The sequence below is a fragment of the Ascidia mentula genome, chromosome 1, assembly GCF_947561715.1.
Source record: "Ascidia mentula chromosome 1, kaAscMent1.1, whole genome shotgun sequence".
Taxonomy (NCBI): Eukaryota; Metazoa; Chordata; class Ascidiacea; order Phlebobranchia; family Ascidiidae; genus Ascidia; species Ascidia mentula.
This window is the reverse complement of record NC_138566.1, coordinates 6,730,403-6,749,285: the sequence shown is the minus strand read 5'-3', so window position 1 is coordinate 6,749,285 and position 18,883 is coordinate 6,730,403. Positions and strand designations below refer to the sequence as shown.

Below are 18,883 nucleotides of genomic sequence, written 5' to 3'. Positions count from 1 at the left end.
GATGAAAGATTAATGATGGCGGAATTGCCTCTTGTAATTGCCTACTGCTTTGAATTAGCCGGCCCAAGTGCAGTCCGCTTGCCAGTTTGGGGCCAATAAAGGCTCAACCCCTCATAATTGACAGCCAACATGACAGTTCTGCGCAGCGCCATCGACTTGAACTCTTTCGTGTGGCTGATTGACTGCAGAAGGGTATAACTTATTGATGAACGAGACAGTTAGTTATTCCAACGGGAAAATTGATCCGCACCGAAGTTTCTCCGCTAATACAAATTTCCGTCGTTCAGTTAGTCTTTAATTTTGAAAAGTTTCGAAACAACCGTCGTGCTTAATTGGCCTAAATTGTTGTATGTTCTCGACAAACCAGAAAAATTATTTTTTCCGTATTTAACATTCACAGCCGAGTTTTTACCTAAATAATTAAAACGGCCAGTCAGTTCAGGTTTCGAAAAATGTGAAAGGGAATTACAGTTCTGTATTAAATCCTTGTATAAACGTCAGTCCTGCGGCCGAAACGGCGGAGTTCACCAACAAAAGAAACGCCTACAAAACAACAAATCGTGATGAATGATACTTGCAGCGCATATGGCGCAACATGGAGTACGATATAACTTGCAGCGGATTTCAAAATATAGATCAAACATTCCAAAAGATAAATTAAACGCCAATACTCACACTGCTCTGAAACGTATAATGGCTTGCATTACATTGATGATGAACACCAGAGCTGTGCAGAAACATTTGGTTATTATTGGGTTTCTCTGCCACATTGTAGGTATGATGTTCAGTAAAGCTACATGATTTATGAACACAATGTCGATCAGACCCACAAAGTGAGATGTCAGAAACTTGACCAAATATCGGCAACTCTGTGTAAATCTTCGAAAAGCCGTAGACCAATAAATTGCTGAAATGCCATTTTCGTATTTCCGTTTTAATTATTTCAGTGGAAACAAGCTGACTTATACGATCATGTGTTTTTTACATCTCTGGTATTCGACAAAAACCTTCGTAATATTACTGTGTTAATATTCTGATTAAGGCTAGAATTTTGAATAGGTGAGCAAATCGATCGCACGCCCTAAAATGTTCAGGGTCAGTGGTTCTCGTTAGCAATCATCCAAAGAGAAAAGCCAACAATGTCATCTTAATCATAAAATGTGTTTCTGGCGAATTGGGTATTTGGAGGCAACTACGCCAAGACGATTTTATGTGGTCCGTCGCCTTAAGCCGCTGATAGTATGTCGCCCATGAGTCATTAGCACGTGGTACCCGAGTCAAGACGAAGTAAGTAATGGGTTGTCCATTGGCATGGTGCGGGTGACGTGGTTTCGTGTCACGTAAAATTTGTTCAAACGATATTTAAAGCGACATAAAATGAAACGCAAATTAGCGTTAATTTTATTTTGATCATATAATGATCTCAAACACTTTAGGCTCACGGCACACTTGGATCCTCTTAATTCGTTCGCGGCAAACTTTTAAATCAATGCAAGATTTAAAAGGAAACAGCAGCAGGTGGCCCTAGTGAACGAATTGCTTTGATTCGGGGCTACTGATGCTTCGAACATTGCAGAGGTATAATTTCTTTTGAAATGTTTCGCGGCACACCTAAACTCACTTTACGGCAAACAGTTTGAGAAACCCTGATATAATGAACCTAACCAATGCCTAATTAGGACACTTTCCGTTATTTCCTGGTTCCACATTTTCTAATAAATCTGACAGGCAACGTAATATTGTTCAATTATGTTGCTCTTACGTAACAAGCATAATTACCGCTTGACTGGGGTTAATAGGGTCAATACAGGACATAGCAGAATTGATTGATTGATTGACAGCTGGTGGTATACTGCGCCAGTCCCTCAGCGCCCGGTGTAAGGTTATCTTATTACGGAGTAAAAGCTTTTAGAAATGTTGTTTTTCGCTGAATGCTTATTTCAAAAGCTTCTATAATCTCAGATTGAGTAACAAGAGGCCGCGTATATTAGAAAGAAACATTATAGTTCCGCAGAGAATTGCCTTCAACAAATACAATTTGTTAAATAAATTCAACCCTCTGGAGTAAACTGGGTCAATACAGGACGTAACGCCAGATACATTCTCTTACTTTCAATGTGTCGTGTTCACTGAGCTCTTTACTGTTATACGGCATGCCTATTTATGGTTTTACAATACAATATCAAATATTATAAAGCGCTACGGCATTAATGGAAAACGTGTTTGAAAATGCGTATTTTGTCCTTATTGGAGAGCACATCTAAAGACAATCCCTATAAAGCAGTGGCACAAACTATTCTATGGACACCTTGTACTGATACTGAAAGCGAAAGTCATCCCAAAAAATAAATGTTCCTCAATAGTATGCTCACATCACTTCGCTAAGAAGAGAAATTGAGCTCAAAAACTTTTACAAACTTTTCCGACTCAAATATTAAAAATGTGCGATCACACAAAATAATCCCTTGCAAACATCTAATGCGTTTTATCTAATTTCTCCCTGCATGGATTCACAGCTTTTTCACTTCCTATAAATTGGTAAAAATGTATGTTAAATGTATGCGTACTTGGCCGTTTAAATCAGATATACAAGCCAAGCTGCACTGTAAGGACGACCTATTGGATCGAAACAGTGGCCATCTCTCTGCAGTTCACATAATTCATTTAAATTCGTTTGGTATTTATAGGGCTGCCAGTTACTTCTGGGACTTAGTGCGCTGTATCTCACTCTTGATAGGTTTGGCTGCGCGGATCGCTCTTAAAACATGCTTTAGTGAGAATAAATCTGCATCATCTTGAGGGAATTGTAACGCTGTTTACAAAAAGGTCATTCGCCACGTCTCAGATACCCGGGTGTGTTGTGTTAAATGTTCATGTATGAAGAATGCCATTTATAAAGCCTTCCTGCTGCTTATTGCTTGTCGTTCCCCCTAACAATGGGACAAGTATATTGGAATTACATTAATTTCCTAAATGAACCAATGTCGGATTTCATGAGGTTTTCAAAGAGGATAGTCTGCAAATACTGGGTTTGAATATCGGTACCACAACTGGTTTACACTTACACGTCTCATGACCCTCCGCGCATGGCCGCAACCAGCAAAAACGTTGCTGGGCGTGGAATTTTTTGACGTCATTATCTCACAATTACTTTAGTAATTTTGGAGGATTTTCCTGGAAACAAAACTGTTAAACTGGAGTTTCTATCATAGTTTCAATTTCAAAACATTATTTTCGCACTCTTTTACGGCATTTGTCACATTATCACAATAAAAATGTAAGACTATAGCTTAAAAAACATTTACAATTTTGGTACAAAAGCTGTTTTGCATTTACACGAGTTCACTCAGTACGAAAGTCTGTCTTGTAATCGCGGAACTCTTTTCTGCCAAAAGCACGCTGCTTTTTGATGACGCAGTTAGAATCAAAATAGTTTTTTATTGCAGTCATATTTATGTCAGAACCACAATTTGAGAAACTAAACTTTTCAGAAAGAGATAATAATTCTCTAATTCACTATTACAAAAGCCTTTTTAAGTGTATTGCTTATGCCTCTGTCTACAACTACTTTCATCACAGAAATCATAGCAAATAGTCGCTGTTTTTATTTATTTAAAAAGGCAAAGATGAAGGTCTGCAATTCGACTAGCAAATTGTGGAAGTTTGAGCGTACCGCAAGAGAGACGCGATTCGGATTTGATGACGTAGCAACGCAACGTGTTTAAGCGTGGCGACTGACATATGTGACCGACGCATAGTCTGACAGCAAACCACGAGAAGCCGCGCTGCAGCTTTCGTGTTTGCTTTGGCTGTGGCGAAAACATAACGGCGGGAGGGCGATTGGCAACATCCATGAAGGCACCATATTAGAAATCCGGGTTCGTGCGCAGGATAACGTGGGTTCGAATCCCGGTAAGGTCGAAAGCAATAAAAAATTAAACAAGGCGACCATTACAACAACGAAATGACGAGCAATGACAAAGGCACAGATAAACTTTAATAATAATAATAAATATAGGAAAAGGCAAAGCGAAGAAGCGGATTTGGCGAAAAAATACTGCTGCGGAATCGTATACAAAAGCGCTGGAGCCGCACAATCAGTTTCAATATGCTGCATCGTCGAATGTGCTGAAGACGTTTAGACTGTCCGACAATAACGAAATGGAGCAAAATCCGCGGCGTGCGGGCGCTTCCAACGATTTCTCAGCAACGGGGGGATATTAACGACAAAGAATATATAAACGTAAGGAAGCAAAGGAAAAAGTCGTCTTAACAGAAATAAATTCTCTCGCACACAAAAGGCAGCTTGCCGCTCTCACAGTGAAAGTAGAAAATACAGCGATAAACTGCCAAGGTCATTCTCGAGTTCTGCTGCATTTCCTTTCTCTTACTACACCCCATACATACATCATCCAGCCAGCTGTTTTGCATAGCAAAGGGCAGGTGACTATTTACACCTGGGTACCACTCTCAACCAGCTTATCCACGTGAACAGGTGGAACAGCACATCTTACGGAAGTAGGCGCGGTGGCAGAACTTGAATCTGAGCACAAGGCGGCAGTATGCAACTTTGGGATCGTCTTGACACTGAGGCTCGGGATCGGCGTTGCATTGTGAAACGCACGACTGCACGGTCTTAGGCTTGCGATTGGTGGGACAGCCATTGGTCATCGAATTGGTTCCAGGTACAGCGCAGTAGACACGTCGCCTTTTGGTTCCGTGACCACATGGGGCAGAACACTGTAGAGGAAAAGTACCCGGTATTGATTTGGCGATATATCATTTTAAAGATGTTTATTTCACAATTGACTTGTTCACCGCTCAACTGTGTCACCATTAAAAAGCAGCTAACGCTAATTTTGCTGCAAAAGTTTTTCGCTGAAGAGAAGTGGTAGGAGATATCTAATATTCAAGTATTACAAAACCAACACATTTCCAAACGTACCTTGCTCCATTTGCCGTACACCCATCGGGGAGGGGGACAAGAGCCGCTGTTACAGTGTGCTTTGGCTGCAGGTTTGGTTCGAATATCGCATCTGCCATCGGGGAAGGTCTGCCTTCGGTCACTCGACTTGCATTGCACGTCTCTGGTTTTGGTGCCCGGTCCGCAACGTGGTTTGCACTGAACAGAGAGGAAGTGTTATAAGTTTGATGAACTAGACAAATACATGGGATCGAATCGGAAATCATTAAGCGGTGTTCTGATTGACCGGTTTGAGGCTTTATACTATTTTTGAATGTCACGATATTCGTACATGTCAACCAAGGGCGGCATAAACTTACCGAAGACCAGCGTCCGGTGGTCCACCGTGGTGGGCAGGTTTCCTGGTTGCAGCTGTCACTAGACGGCGGCTTTCTACCGGTGCAGTAGCTTTCGTCAATCACTTCGTCCTCGATCTGACTCAACACGCGCATGCAAATAACCTGGCGGGTGCGGTGGCCACCTCCGCACGTTCTGCTGCAATCATTCCATTTGCCAGGGGACCAACTGTAAATTGAATAATAAGTTTATGATAGGAACGAATTGCAAACATGTCTCTGTCATTTGATTACAGTGCCGATAAACCTAACATTCCTCACGATACTTACATCGGCGGGCATGGTTCCACGTTGCATGATTGTTCTTGCACGTCGGGCTTGTTTGCCTGGTTGCAGTAGCTAGGTTGCACCTGAGTGTTGTCATCGACCCTTCGACATTCAACCGGTCGACGCTGGGTGCCTCCAGCGCAGGTTGCAGTGCAAGGCGTCCAGTCGCCTTCATTCCACAAGAATGGAGATACGTTGTCTCCGCTGCTTTCGCGTTCGACTGGAACATTGTACTCGAAGCGGAGGCCGCGGTTTTGTTCTTGAACCAAAAGCTGCGAACCAAAGCAAGACTTAACATCAATTAATCAAAAACTACGTGTTTTAAAACAATTTCACAAGTCAGAATCGCCTGTACCAGCACTAAGTAGTTTGGAATCGCTTACCATGACAATCAAATCTTCGGTGGTTGGCCCCAACGCAACCAATGACTCTGGTTCGTTTCCTGGGCGTTTATACGTGAACGTAGTACCAGCTACTTGAAATTTCTGCGGCCAGTCGATGGTCCACCCGCCGTTAATGTAGTCCTCATCGCGAGTATTTTTCAACGCTGTGTGGATAATTGGATTCGTTTATGTTTGGTCGGGTACGAGAATAAGACGAAGCACAAAACGTTCATGTATTCACTGCTCACCGATATAATTCTGTTTGGAGATTTCCAGCTCTTGAATGAGAATGTTCACCGAGCCTTGTGGGATGGTGACGACTTGGTGGTATTCTGCACGAAAGATAAAAAATCGTTTCACTCACTCAAGCCAAATAGATAGGTAATGCCTCCAGGCCGGCGGAGTCTAAATATTTACGCTTCTGTCGAGAGCGCGTCAGACAGCGGAAGTACTGTGTTCTGCTTATAACAAGTGGCCTCCATTCAAAGAGGCATTTATTTTACCGTGGGCGGGTGACGTAGGAGGACCGAGTTGAGACAGAACTTTGGCTGCACCAAGCACTCTGATTAATCCGTTCAAATTGCGGAGGTGTCAAACGCAGGAAAAGTTATTTTCTCGGTTTAACCCGATCAAAGATTAGGGAGGCGATATTTCGGAGGAGGCGGAATCGTGGTCGAATCGCGTGCATAAAAGGATACGCATGGGTGCGAGGGATATAATGGCCCGATTGACAACACCACCATGCACACTGCAGCAGGGAATATTGCCCATACTGGGTATGAATGCCCCAATTGTTTGGTTGTATTCAACTTTCAACAAATACCCTTCCTATTGCAGGCGAATGGAGCCATATTTTGTTGCGACCTTCCCCTGCTTTAACCAAACTTATTTTTTTTTGCCTAAATATGCGACAAATTCACTTACGTCCATGACTTGGGATGGGGACATTGAAGATTCCGGCTTGTGTCTCACAGGTGCTGCCGTCGCCGCCACAAACACGACATTTGTCCTCAGTGGCGTTCGAATGAAGCACGTGATCACAACCAACATGCTGCTCAAAGAAGAAAGGCATGCTCAAAAATTGTTCAACTAGAATATGTTCAACAACAACATTTGAATCTATTTTCATAAACCACGGACCAAAGGTGGAGGCTATCCCCAAGTGGCTATATTAATTTTCCTTGAGGAATTGTACAACAGCGGCTAAAACAATCGGCACTTTGTGCTGTTGGTAAATGCGCGGTGTGACCTTTAGAACAGTGGGGATGCTATCTTAAAATGGCATCGCAAAATGCTAAGGCCATGAAGATGGGTGTGAGAGGTGCTTACATGACATTCGCCGTTGATGCACACGTCAAGGGAGTCTGAGAAGCATGGTGTGCCATCGATGACAGCAGGCGCGCGTTCAGCAAAGAAGTTAAAGCCTTGTGCCAGACAGTTGAGGGCACATGCCTTCACGTTGCTGCCTGCAAGATGGAGATATGAATGGTTATCTTATGGGAACATGACGAGTTAAAACGATACGTAGCAAAGATCAACTTATAGACTTTAGTCCCTACGATTCGGTCGACTAATTTTAGTACTTCATGCACACCAGAAATAACTCACAAAACACGCAATTTAAAAAAGGCTTCTAGCATCCTAAAGTTTTAAATACAAATAATGTCCAAAAATTACATTTCACACCAACAATTGCTAAGCACAAAAGCTGCCTCGATTGGGGAAAACAAACGAGAATACATTTTAAAGCATGCTTCGGGTGCAAAGCGTTACCTGTATGGGGAAGCCAGTTGTAGTATTTGCCCTGATAGAGCTCAGTATCGTGACGAGCGCATTGCTCTCGCCGCGGGTCCGAGTTGGGGTCGGTGCAGGGCTGTTAAATTCAACGCATACAAAGCAGTTAGCAAAACGAAGCGGGCGCATTTCGGATGCATGGGTGGTCACAGGGACGTCCATGCTCAAAAACAGACATTTGCACACTGTGGAAATGCCTCCCAGGGATGTGAATCTGTTTGTTGCGGATCTGCGCGCTATTCAGTCAATGCAGAAAAGCTTGGCGACTTCGAAATTTCGTATGTCCCGCAGTCAATTTAGCAGCGTACGTACGCAGTATGCGTGCAGGGCGAAAAGCAGCGAGTAACAACATAAGCCCACGAGCCGGTATGTTATTGGTTCCAAGTTGCCAGCGGCGCGTTTAAAAGCAAAATTACATTTGCGGATTAACTTGCAACCCCGGAAAGAGGAAAAAATTCCACCCCGAGGCGACACCTACCGAGAGTGTACGGAACCCAGTTGTAATATTTTCCCTGGAATGGCGTGTTGTCGGAATTGGCGCACTGCGCCGAACGAAAATCGCCAGACGCGAACAGACATTCCTGTTTATGAAACCCGCGAGGGAAGTTAAGAATGAGGCAAAAGGCATTTCCACAGGTTCCAATACAATACAACAGCGCACTTACGACAATTCTAATGCATTTAGTCTAAATGTAAAAGCTCTGGAGTAAATTCTTACCTGAGTGTTACAAGATCTGTATCGCATTCTCTCGCCAATGCAGTACTTTCCACCATGTTCCGGTGCAGGACTGTCACAACTCCTAGACGAGGAGCTGATTCCAGTGCCACACGTACGAGAACACTCGGCCCAAGCCGTCCAGGAGCCCCAGGAACCGTCTACGGCTTGTGGGCGGTAACCAAAAGGAACGCAGTTGCCGCGGTAGCACCACTAAAAAGTGAATCGGATTGTTGATTTGCGTAAAAAAAGCGGTTGATTGCGACAAAAATAAAAACAATTACGTATGAGAGCAAGCCATATTCTACATTTGTTTGGTGACGATTCATTATACTTCATTCATCAACTGTTCTTGAAAGTGTTGATGACTTACCCCACGTGAAATGTAGGTAGTTTGGCAATTGGTCCCCTCAGCAGCTGGGATGCTGTTTGTTGCACAATGTTCGTTCTTGCTCGTGCACCAAAGTTCACGACAAACATCCTGGAGTAAACAACATATAGGTCAGACAATCCAATATTGCGTCGAGAGATTGTGAAGTTTTCGAGCCTGGGGCAATCGCTAAGTTTCGTCAACCCAGAAAGCAATTTTAACAACAAAGCAAGTGTTTATTAAAACCCTTATTGCTTTGTAACTTTATCTTGCACAGATACTATCTCTAACTATAGGTGTGACCGAAAAAAATTTGCGTTGCTTATTACAGAACCAAAAACATTTTGAGGGCACTCATGCCGGTTGGGTGGCCTGATAAACCGTACTTGGCACTGGCATGAAGACATGGTCGCGTTGGCATGCTGGGCCAAACATTTAACACTAACATTCACCCAACAGGTCGGAAGTTGGTCGGGCGCTAAGGGCCACCCACCGCGGCTGGGTGATACATGCGCGCACTGCATACGTAGGTGAGAAGTCGCTGAACCACGAAATGACGTACGTTTAGTGCGATAGTTTCGCCAAGGGATTGCGTACCGTTGGTAACAAAAGCGGCCGATTGATTACATATCCTTGCCCCTTTGTGCAGTAATGACGATGCTCATTTTTGAGACAAATGAACCATCTTGGTGGGCGCTAGGCCTACAGTCAAGTGTTAATCGCTCACAGATAGCGCCAGGGCGTCATTAGGCATGTTTACAAACGAAACGGAGGCTCTCATTGGACGCATTTGCCGGGAAAGCGGCAGACATAAATCATTCAGATTGAGGGCTTGATAGGAAATATGCAAGGCACTCACCCCGTAGTGGCACTGCTTCGACTGGGGGCCGTACTGGAATCGGCACTGCTCGTCGGCATCGTGAAGTTGTCCAGGCATTTCTTCTGGGAAGTTAAAGTCCCTGGATGGTGGCGTATCGACAAGACATGCGCCGGCACCAGAACTGCATACAGAGAAAACAAAACATTAGGTTTCAAACATTTAACCATGCAAACTCATAACACAATACGGTGTACTTACTCTAAGAAGTCGGTGATGTATTTTTTGGAGCATCTGGACCACATGAAAGGACTGGTGTTACTGGTCATTTGTGGTGCCATTATTCTGGATGGATGGCCGTTTCCTGGGCCGCAGTCGTTGTTGGTACCGTCGTGATTCATACCAAAGCTACAAACAAAGAGTTCGGGAATCAACTAAATGCACAATTGCTTCCATTCGTTTTCGATATTCAGCCGCAAATGGGTTTTTTTACAAGAACTCGAATCGCTGACTGACCATCAGACTAGCGACTTAGGATGATGGATCGACCCATTCGTCTTCGCGATCTCCAGCCAGGCGTAAGGATTATTCAGAAGCGCCGAGCACGAAGGTTAAACTATAGCCGTGTGTGGCAGATACCCACTAATGGCCAATCGCCAACTGGCGGGATTAACGTCCCAACCAAAGACGCAAAAAGGCCGGTCGGAGAGGTGGTGTTTACGTTGCAGACGCTGCAGCGCTGCAACCGGCAAGCTGAGCTGTTGCAGCGGAGAATATATGTGGCCTGCTCCTACATTTGCCAGGTTTATGAGTGGTTTAAGGCTTTGTTTGGATTTTTAACGGTCCTGTGGAAACGGCTGAGAAAACATTCATTTCCTTGAAACGGGCGTCTAGACGAAAGGCGCTCTAGGGCCACTACCACAACTCTTGGGTAACGATATAGCGGGTGCTCTTAAGCAAAGTCCCATGTAATATGCCCTTCGGAGCCGGTGATTAGATTTGGCGTCCGCGTTTGCAATTTGCAATTATCATTCACTGGCGTCTAGACAACCTGAATGCCGCGGAAAACGGGTGGAGAACTTACTTGTGGCCAATTTCGTGGGCGATGGTAAAAGCGGAAGCCAAGCCAATGTCTTCGTTGATGCTGCAACTTCGCATGTTTTCGCACATTCCCGAAACCGGGGCCAAACCTGAAAGAAAACAAGCTTTAAACTTTCGGGGTCTTCGTTCAATCGGTTGCGGCGACCCGTGACATGACGTCAAGGTTGTTGTTCAAAGGCACAATAGGCCTGAACGCGCGTGCGAGCGAGTTCAATCGACAAAAGTTTACTTTGGTCCGTGTCGTCTTAAAAGCGACCGCGTACACCCAATCTCCGCGCGCAGCCAGTTGACGGTGGTTTGAAAAGGTCCTTGACGCGAGCGCGGTCCATTTAAAGCTTAGGGCGGAAACGAGGGCCCAGAATATACACTCGTGTCGAAGCCCCCACGAAAGTTCCTTGCGGCGCGGAACCAGTGAACAATAGCCCTGTTTTCGCGGAAGAGGTGAGCGCATGGCGGGGGGTGACCGCTATTTCGAGAGCTGCTGTGTTGTCGAACGCAAACTTTCGTAATGCGCGGTTTGCATTTGTGATTGATGTTGTTTGTGCTTCGAATATATTACACGAGATTTAGCGACCCCACCTAAAGCGCAAACCCCTGTTTTGCAAGTGGCCAATAATAAATAATAAAAACCCCCAACACATTACAAATTTCACCCAATGAATTTTTGTCCGTTTAAATGTTGTTATGCTAACTGCGCAAGTGGGCATTTGTCAACAATGGTCTTAATCAGCTACAAACTAGCGAGACCAACCCGCCCCGGGGCGTCCCAATGAAGCAATCAGTCGCAAACGCTTTCCTCTTGAAGGAAGCGCCTCAGACAAGAACTAAACGGTAAGAATTCGCGCAAAATTAACAGCCTTGTGTTCGAGTTTCGCCAGTCCGAAATACACCACGCTTAAAAAATAAAATCAACTTACCAAGGGTCCCGCAAGGTTGGTTTTTGTAGGTGCAGATGTCATTCCTGGATATAAGTAAACAATGTTTAGTTACAAAAAAGCAAAAAAAATTCATAAGATTTTGTACGTAAAACAAACTCTATAGTGAGGTGTTTACTGCATCAGGCCACATTAGACACGGCTAAATCGCTTAGCCGCGTTCATTTGCAATGAATCATAAAGTTGGAGCAAGTGTCCATTCATATCTGGGAAGAGCAGTGAAGTGGATATTGAAAAGCGATTATATGACCAGGCTTATTTTTTCAGGCCCGCCTTCAAAGGAGGGTGAAGGCTTTGATCCGCACTTAAGGCTACATGGACATATTGCTTGCATCGTCGGCTGGTGTTTACGCGGAATTTTTGCGATCGCTGCCTTTTCACGACTGTTTACAGAGCGAATTGCAGAAAGATTAATATTTTCACGCATCGGGAAGTTGCGATTTCTATGGCTTGGAATCCACCGGTCGTGTTTTGCATTCCGGCGCCCTGGATTTATCAAATGATTTACATCCGATCGCTCAAGGTTGACGAGAAACAGGCAGCGGAACACTCGAAAGCCAGTTGTAGGATCTTAGGCATTCCAGGGCGAAAGTGAGAGATGGTTATTGTTGATGGTCAAAACAAGACCTTTTCCGATACAGTTTTTAACACCCTGGACTGTTTTTAGAAGCGCACGTCATCGCAGCACCGTGAACACTATAAAACCTAATTGCCTGTCGTGGTTTTGTACAATCCCTAAACCCGAAGTCTTGGGCGACAAAGGCGGCATTTTCGAAATGCGTTTAATCCGCGTAAGGTGCGAGATATCGCTTCTGGGATCACCGGCCGGATGAAGAGAAATTACCTCAGTACAGTGATCGCATTGTTGGGCAACGGTGCCGCAGTCGTCTGCACCATGCTATCGGACGCCATGATTGCCGGTATGGGCAGTGGGGAAAAGACAGCTGGAAACCCACGCAAAGGCGCAAATTGCCAACGACGTAAGAAAGCCGGTTGACCGTGTTTTTTAAGTAACATGCTCGGCCTCACACGCAGATCAAGCGTCGTCATGCTTCGCAAAGCTCCTAGCCGACTTGTCATGGCCGCATTGGTAGTCATTTTGAGGAGCCATAGGGGGCTGGTGGACCGCGACCAAGTTCTCACGCCAACTGTTTTGTGACCTATACAAAGCTCCCCTCAATGAGTGATTAGGATAACGAACGGGGAGCGTGGCTTGCCGCTGTAAGGAAACGCTTCAACGGGTGAGTGGGTCCAGTTTTGGGTTTCAACTGATACAAACGCCTCCGAAAATAACACATTACGTAAGCATGTGCCGGTTTCTACAGCCCTTAGTGAACGGTTCGCGCTCCACGGTATATGGTTTGGCTGGAACCCTAACCCCAGACTGGATTGTAAAACCAGACATTTGACAAACAACGATTTCGCCAAATGCAATCAAGCTACAGGTTAGAGTCCAAGGCTGCACAGCTGAGCATTTGCCTCCCTATCAAGAACAAATATGTCTTTAAGCAGCAATTGCTCCCGTAGGGGCTCAATGACGTTTGCTGAACATACACCTAATGAGCCTATCATAAACTTACAACGACAAACACAAGTCAATAAGGCTTTGCAATAAGTCGAGTCAATGTTAAGCAAAGCAAAGAAACATACCCTGTGATAAGAATGGCGTTGTCATGGTGAGCAAGGCCGAAATCCGATTGGTTCACGTTGATGTCCGACTGCCATCGGCAGAAGCTGTTAAGTGACTGATCAGCGTGGTGATTAATCGACAAACCAGGCTGAAAATGAAAAACATTTACTTTTGAAACAAAATTACAAACTTTGTTGTGAATGAACAAATATAATACTAATTCGTAAAAGGATTGGCACTGTGCGCTTGCGAGTGTTAATAATTCAACGTTTTGTAGTTGTGAAGGTGAAAACGTTGCAGTTCACTGGTTTGCCAATAAAACGGCGCTGCACTAACAATCAAAAACGAAGGGTTCTGCGCTGAATCGTGGGAAAACCACAGGAAGGGCGAGAAAGTGCCACTGTTCCCTCGAGTGGCGTGCGGGTTGCCTTTGAACGCCCCATGGAACTCTGAAGTGGACCTGTCTATCTTTCCAACGATCGAATGACAAACGCATCTTGTCCAGCGACACAAGGACAATGCAGTTAGCCGCCCGTCCAAGCGTTTCAGACGCGTGCGACCGATTGGTGCATTATTGAATCACTGCACAGGACCCTCGACCCCGTTATGAACTCCAGCACTTCAGCATTGAAACACGAAACCGAGGCTTGCGTAAATGGGCGCAGCGAGAGGCATTCGACCACGTGGGAACTGCTACACGCCAGATACCTTATCAGCACTTCGGTTCGATTTTCATGCGAGAAGTAATTTGCGAGTACCGGCCGGCTGTACGCAGGAAAAGCATGTACGAATCGAGGAACAGGTGCAGTTGGTTGACTGTGTGAAAGGCTGTTTTCGTGCCGCTTTCTGATAAAGGCACACCCTGCTGAAATCTCAAGCCTCCACTGCACCAAACATGGTCAAAATAGTGCGAAGCGTGCGCTCGATGCCGCAAGCTTGCTGATGTTTATAGTGTGGCAAGATTAATCCGTCGCTCGATGGCTAGATTGGACGCAGCCGCTCGCTGGAAGCGCTCTATTCCTAGTAACGATTTATCGCATTCAGAGCAAATCGCCGTAAACAGGTCGATTCGGACGTGTTGAGTCCTTGACAGTTAAAAACCGGCCTACAAAGCCCTTCACCAACGCAATATCTACATCAAATCTCGGCATTTTGACGGGAGTCGAGACCGGGTGGAACATATTAGGATGTGCCGTACGTTTAAAGATATATGAATCACTTTTCTCGTGTTTGGACAAAACATTTGTAGGCAAAAAAACACATTCCCCATCGACGCTTTGCTCCTATTTGTTGTGGCCTCGACCTTTCGCGTCACGTGATGTCGTGACGTCAGGGCTAATGAAGAGGAATTTCGGCAATGCGCTGAGGGAGTTTTTGGTTTGAAGGTAAACAGCGCGAGCAAACAAGGCAAAACAAGCGACTTGTCTGTAACTACTTTGTCCCAAACGCGAGTTATCAAGCCCGTGATAAAACCGCTACAGTAGTTAAGAATGATATTGTAAACAGGGATCTCTTTTCCATGAAATTGCGATGTGCGTAACGCGTTATCTTTATAGGGTCGTTATCGCATCCGCATCAGAGCTTAACACACAAATCTCGGCGGAAAATTCATCCATGTACTGTGGTTCTGTACAATACATGCCAGTGTTTGCAACACAAGCGCATTGTTTCTAGTGAAATGGCGCTGCAACTACAGTTATCCCTATCCCATCCCGATAAGCCAAGGTATGCAATCTTAGTCGTGTCCACGTGACTGACAGTAGTTATAAAACCAACGTACCTGGTCTTCAGTTAACAAAACCACCCTTGTAACAACAATGTTGACTGCGTTTCCAATGCTTGAGTCGTGGTAGAGATTGCTTACCTGTAAAGCAAACATCATTTAGAATGAAAATATAATCCCGTTGCCCTCAGTTAAACCCAGCAATTTTGATACTCACAATGTTCATGATGGTGAGAATGTACTTTTCTACGTCTTTGCGTCCATGGAACCCAACCATCACTTTGTCGGCGACCACCATGACTTCCACGTGTCGTTCAACACTCACGGATCGTTTTCTCCTGCTCTTAGCCACCTCATCTTCCACATCAACTGCATCTTCTTCAGCCGCGGAGCGTCCAGCGCTTGTGCGATGATGGTGGTGTTGATGCTTTCTGCCGTGGCGCCCGGAGGAACTTTCATCGTCGCTTTTTTTCTCATCTTTGGTTTTGGATATTTCCCGTGGGTCAATTTTCCACCAGGGCGTTTCGCCGGCTACTTTATCTGCACAGTTGCAAACGTTTAGGCTGCCGCACTCTCTCTTTACACTATGGAAAAACAAATGCGTTCTTACCAGAGTAGCCGCAATGTCCCAAATCCTCTTCGTTCTCCCGCCTCTCTGTAAGATGCTCGAGGACTGAACGCTTCAGGATTACGTGGGGATGACCTTCCTCTGATTGGCTCGCATTTTTTGTGTGGTTCCACGAAGGCTCGATAAAGTACGTGTCGTCGCCCCGGACAATAACCCCTTGCTGCGATAAAGGTTTTAAATTGAGAAATATAAAAATGGCTCGATGATGACACAGGATCCAGGTCACACTAACCAGGCCGTTGCAGAGGCTTAACGCGACTTTTGAGAAGCTTTCGTGGTTGTGGATGACTCCCTTGTAGTGGCAATCCTCCACAAGGCTGTGTCTGTTCACCAACTTGCCTCCGCGAGACCTCTCCTCGACCATAAAGTTTCTTGTGACCAGTTTGTAATTTCGCTTTAAATGAAGCTTCGCGCCCGACAGGGGTGTGCCCGGGGCATCCCCCAAGTCGAAAAACACTTCATGGTCGCCATCGGCAGTGGCCGACGCGGCGTCGAGTTCGTCGCGGACGTCGCGGGCATCCAAGCTGCGCCGACGCCGAAGTCTTCGCGACCCTTCGTAAACGGACAATGGCGATAAGGACGCGTATTCGAGAAACTGTCCCGAGCGGCTGACTCGTTTTGGCATCACAGTCACCACCGGTTCGAACTTTCCTCCCGCGCCCATGATTTCGAGGGATTTCACAAACTTCTCTGCTCGATCGTCCGGTGTTCCGAGGAAAAGAAAAAACACAAAGGACAGGATTAGTCGGGGATCACTGAAAATTTGGCATTTATGTACAGTTCGTAACAACGGTACTCAATACAAATGAGGACTCAAACAGACAAACACAGTAACGCAACTAAAATAGTCCTAGTGGGTTCAAATCTAATCCGATTAACGTCATTAACGTGTTCTCCCAGGAAGTCGAATAACCCTGCACGGGTAAAATTTACACAAGCCTTATCATGGCCGCCCATACGTGAGCGTGAACACAATGCGCCCAACGAGACGGTAGCAGGACTACACAAAAGATGAAAAGCGCCGCACTGGCCCTCAGCGGAGGTTGTTTATACACCCAACCCTATCAAAGGTACAGAAATAGTCTGTTAATTGGGGCCGAATACGCCCGAGCACAATGCGCTAATCGGTTGGTGGTTACGTTACATAAACAGATAAGTTAAAATGTTAGCAGCAGCACTTACTTAAAGTTTTCAATTAAGATTTTTCACCAAAGGCATTCAACTAATCATCTTACAAATCGGAAATAACTTTCGCGGGTTTTCATTATTGTGCTAAATCAGTACAGCGCCCTAACTTGGCCAAATGTGCAAATCGGCGGACGGAAATCTAGTCACCCATTAAAAAGTCAAATATTGACAAAGCAAGCGCGAGAGTGAAAACCTAACGATCCCTAGTTCTCCATACACAGGCACTGGTTATATGGCGTATAAGACCATGTGTATTAACTAGTTGGCTATCGGCGCAAATGAAAATAAAGTGATTTTTCCATATCGTGGCATAAATCTTTTCGCAATTTGTGCCAAAAGTTACATCCTCATGAACACATATACGCTCCAGAAAATAAAAAACCTAAATCAACTCACCGTGACGCCGTTCCATCGTGGTGGCGTGGACCAGGAATGAGGACAGTAGGGCCGCCAATGTGGCGCAAATAAGTTGATGTCCGAAAGAAGCCATTTGATAAATATCGCGATGCGTAAAAAGTTTAAATAAAGTTAAATAGGAATGAAGAGATGGGAAACGTTGCGCTCGTCTTTGACGACAGTTTTTCTAGTTTGTAGATGAAGTTCTCCAATGTTGCTTTGTATCACTTTGTCAGGTCGCGGTTCCAGGTTTGTTTGCCCGGACTTCTAATCCAATAAATAGATAAGGAGGCTTTTCGTCGTTTGCTTCGTCTTCGTTACGTTTTCGCGCAGGCAATAATAGCAGAGTATGTTCGTTACGTGTTTATCGCTTGCCTCTGCGGCGCTGCAAAAATAAACCCTTTAAGTCAATGAAAGTTTCCTGCCAGTCGAGCGTAAGTAAGACAGGTCGGTCGGCGCCTTTCTAAACTCGCATCCGTTCAAGACCAACTGTCTCCCGTCAGTAACAATGGGCTCTTTTTAGTCCCGACCTATCTGATGCTGTCATGATCTATTCTGGAACGCCGATCTTGCGAAACGCGCGCGCCCGCCGGGCTCGTCTCGCTTAGCTGCAAAGACCGACCGGGAACATTATGGCTCAACCTTTCGCAGGCCAGGGCATAATGCGGCACCTGCCACCTAAATGTTGCGCCCGCTGCCTCCGGGAGGATTTTGTCTACTTTCCTACATCGTGATCGCGGAACCGTAAGACATACACACTTCTTCACAACCGGCTGAGCAAATATCAACAATCCAGCCATTGAAAACACGTCTCAAGACGTATATCAGGGGCATATATCAACACTTAGCCCTGCTTATGTCAACATTACTTGTTATTGCTGCTATTCAAGCTCCAAAACCGGAAGAGGATTTTATGGACGAAATGTTTTGTTAACATTGGCTGCGGTGTATATTTAGACAGTTCATTCGTTGTTGTCTCTGTTTATCAAAATTTTTAAAATTTATCTACATTCACCCGCACGCTCTTTCCTGACCTCGGGCTATCAGACATTTTCGGCCGCGAATTCGAACATACTTTCCGGCCGGGCGAGTAATCAGCCAAAGCTCGGCGCCAAGCACACTTTTCGTGTAGAAATTCCCAATCTTTTTCTGAACAGTTGTAAGTTGCCAAAAAAGCCGATACAACAACCGTCTGTAACCCTTGTAATTCGCAATTACAATAATCCGCTAGTTCATATGCTACAGCGCAGCATCTTTCCTGTAATGTTCAACCACCGTACGGTTGATTACTGCTTCCACACACCTCAAGCTGAGGCCTTTATAATAGCTGCCTGCGCCTTTTTCGCCAGCGACGCGAAAGAGAGCGCGCGTCCGAGGAAGGTTCTGTATGACGAATTTATTTTGGGTAGATGAGACCGATTGTCTAAATATTGCCCCCAATCAGTTTTAACGCAAGAATTTGAAAACACCACAACATGGCAATGCGCTGCAGATTGCGATTCTTTAACTCGACAAAAACTGAAAATAAATAATTCGTGTGATGAATGACGATTTTAGCATTTGCAATCGGTTTTCACGCAATTTAAAACATAAAAAAGAAGGCATGACCATAAAATA

At 45.1% G+C, this 18,883-nt stretch overlaps 1 protein-coding gene across 2 annotated transcripts; it reads right to left on the bottom strand.

Annotated features, from left to right (window-relative positions):
- Positions 1–3,587: 3,587 nt before the first annotated feature.
- Positions 3,588–17,655, bottom strand: LOC145893704 (A disintegrin and metalloproteinase with thrombospondin motifs 6-like). Of its 2 annotated transcripts, none has more exons than XM_082982103.1 (21): positions 17,267–17,655; positions 15,915–16,372; positions 15,665–15,842; positions 15,272–15,594; positions 15,112–15,195; positions 13,352–13,479; positions 11,684–11,727; positions 10,750–10,855; positions 9,927–10,073; positions 9,708–9,849; positions 8,852–8,959; positions 8,482–8,691; positions 8,242–8,344; positions 7,299–7,435; positions 6,894–7,020; positions 6,218–6,301; positions 5,970–6,133; positions 5,590–5,858; positions 5,284–5,488; positions 4,946–5,122; positions 3,588–4,740 (listed from the first exon to the last, which is right to left on the bottom strand). In XM_082982103.1, the coding sequence occupies exons 1-21, from the start codon at positions 17,358–17,360 to the stop codon at positions 4,480–4,482; spliced, it is 3,549 nt and encodes a 1,182-aa protein (XP_082838229.1). In that variant the 5' UTR covers positions 17,361–17,655; the 3' UTR covers positions 3,588–4,479. The 2 variants fall into 2 exon arrangements, with proteins under 2 accessions (XP_082838229.1, XP_082838230.1); XM_082982104.1 differs by lacking the exon at positions 8,242–8,344 and adding an exon at positions 7,743–7,842.
- Between the last annotated feature and the right edge of the window lie 1,228 nt (positions 17,656–18,883).

What these genes read in the sequence shown, in the direction of transcription:
- LOC145893704 (XM_082982103.1), bottom strand. Translation starts at nt 17,360, where the DNA reads ATGGCTTCTTTCGGACATCAACTTATTTGCGCCACATTGGCGGCCCTA. An exon ending in CACGATGGAACGGCGTCACG is followed by an intron (nt 16,373 to 17,266) that starts GTGAGTTGATTT and finishes ACGATCGAGCAG; the next exon opens with AGAAGTTTGTGAAATCCCTC. An exon ending in TAAGCCTCTGCAACGGCCTG is followed by an intron (nt 15,843 to 15,914) that starts GTTAGTGTGACC and finishes CCTTTATCGCAG; the next exon opens with CAAGGGGTTATTGTCCGGGG.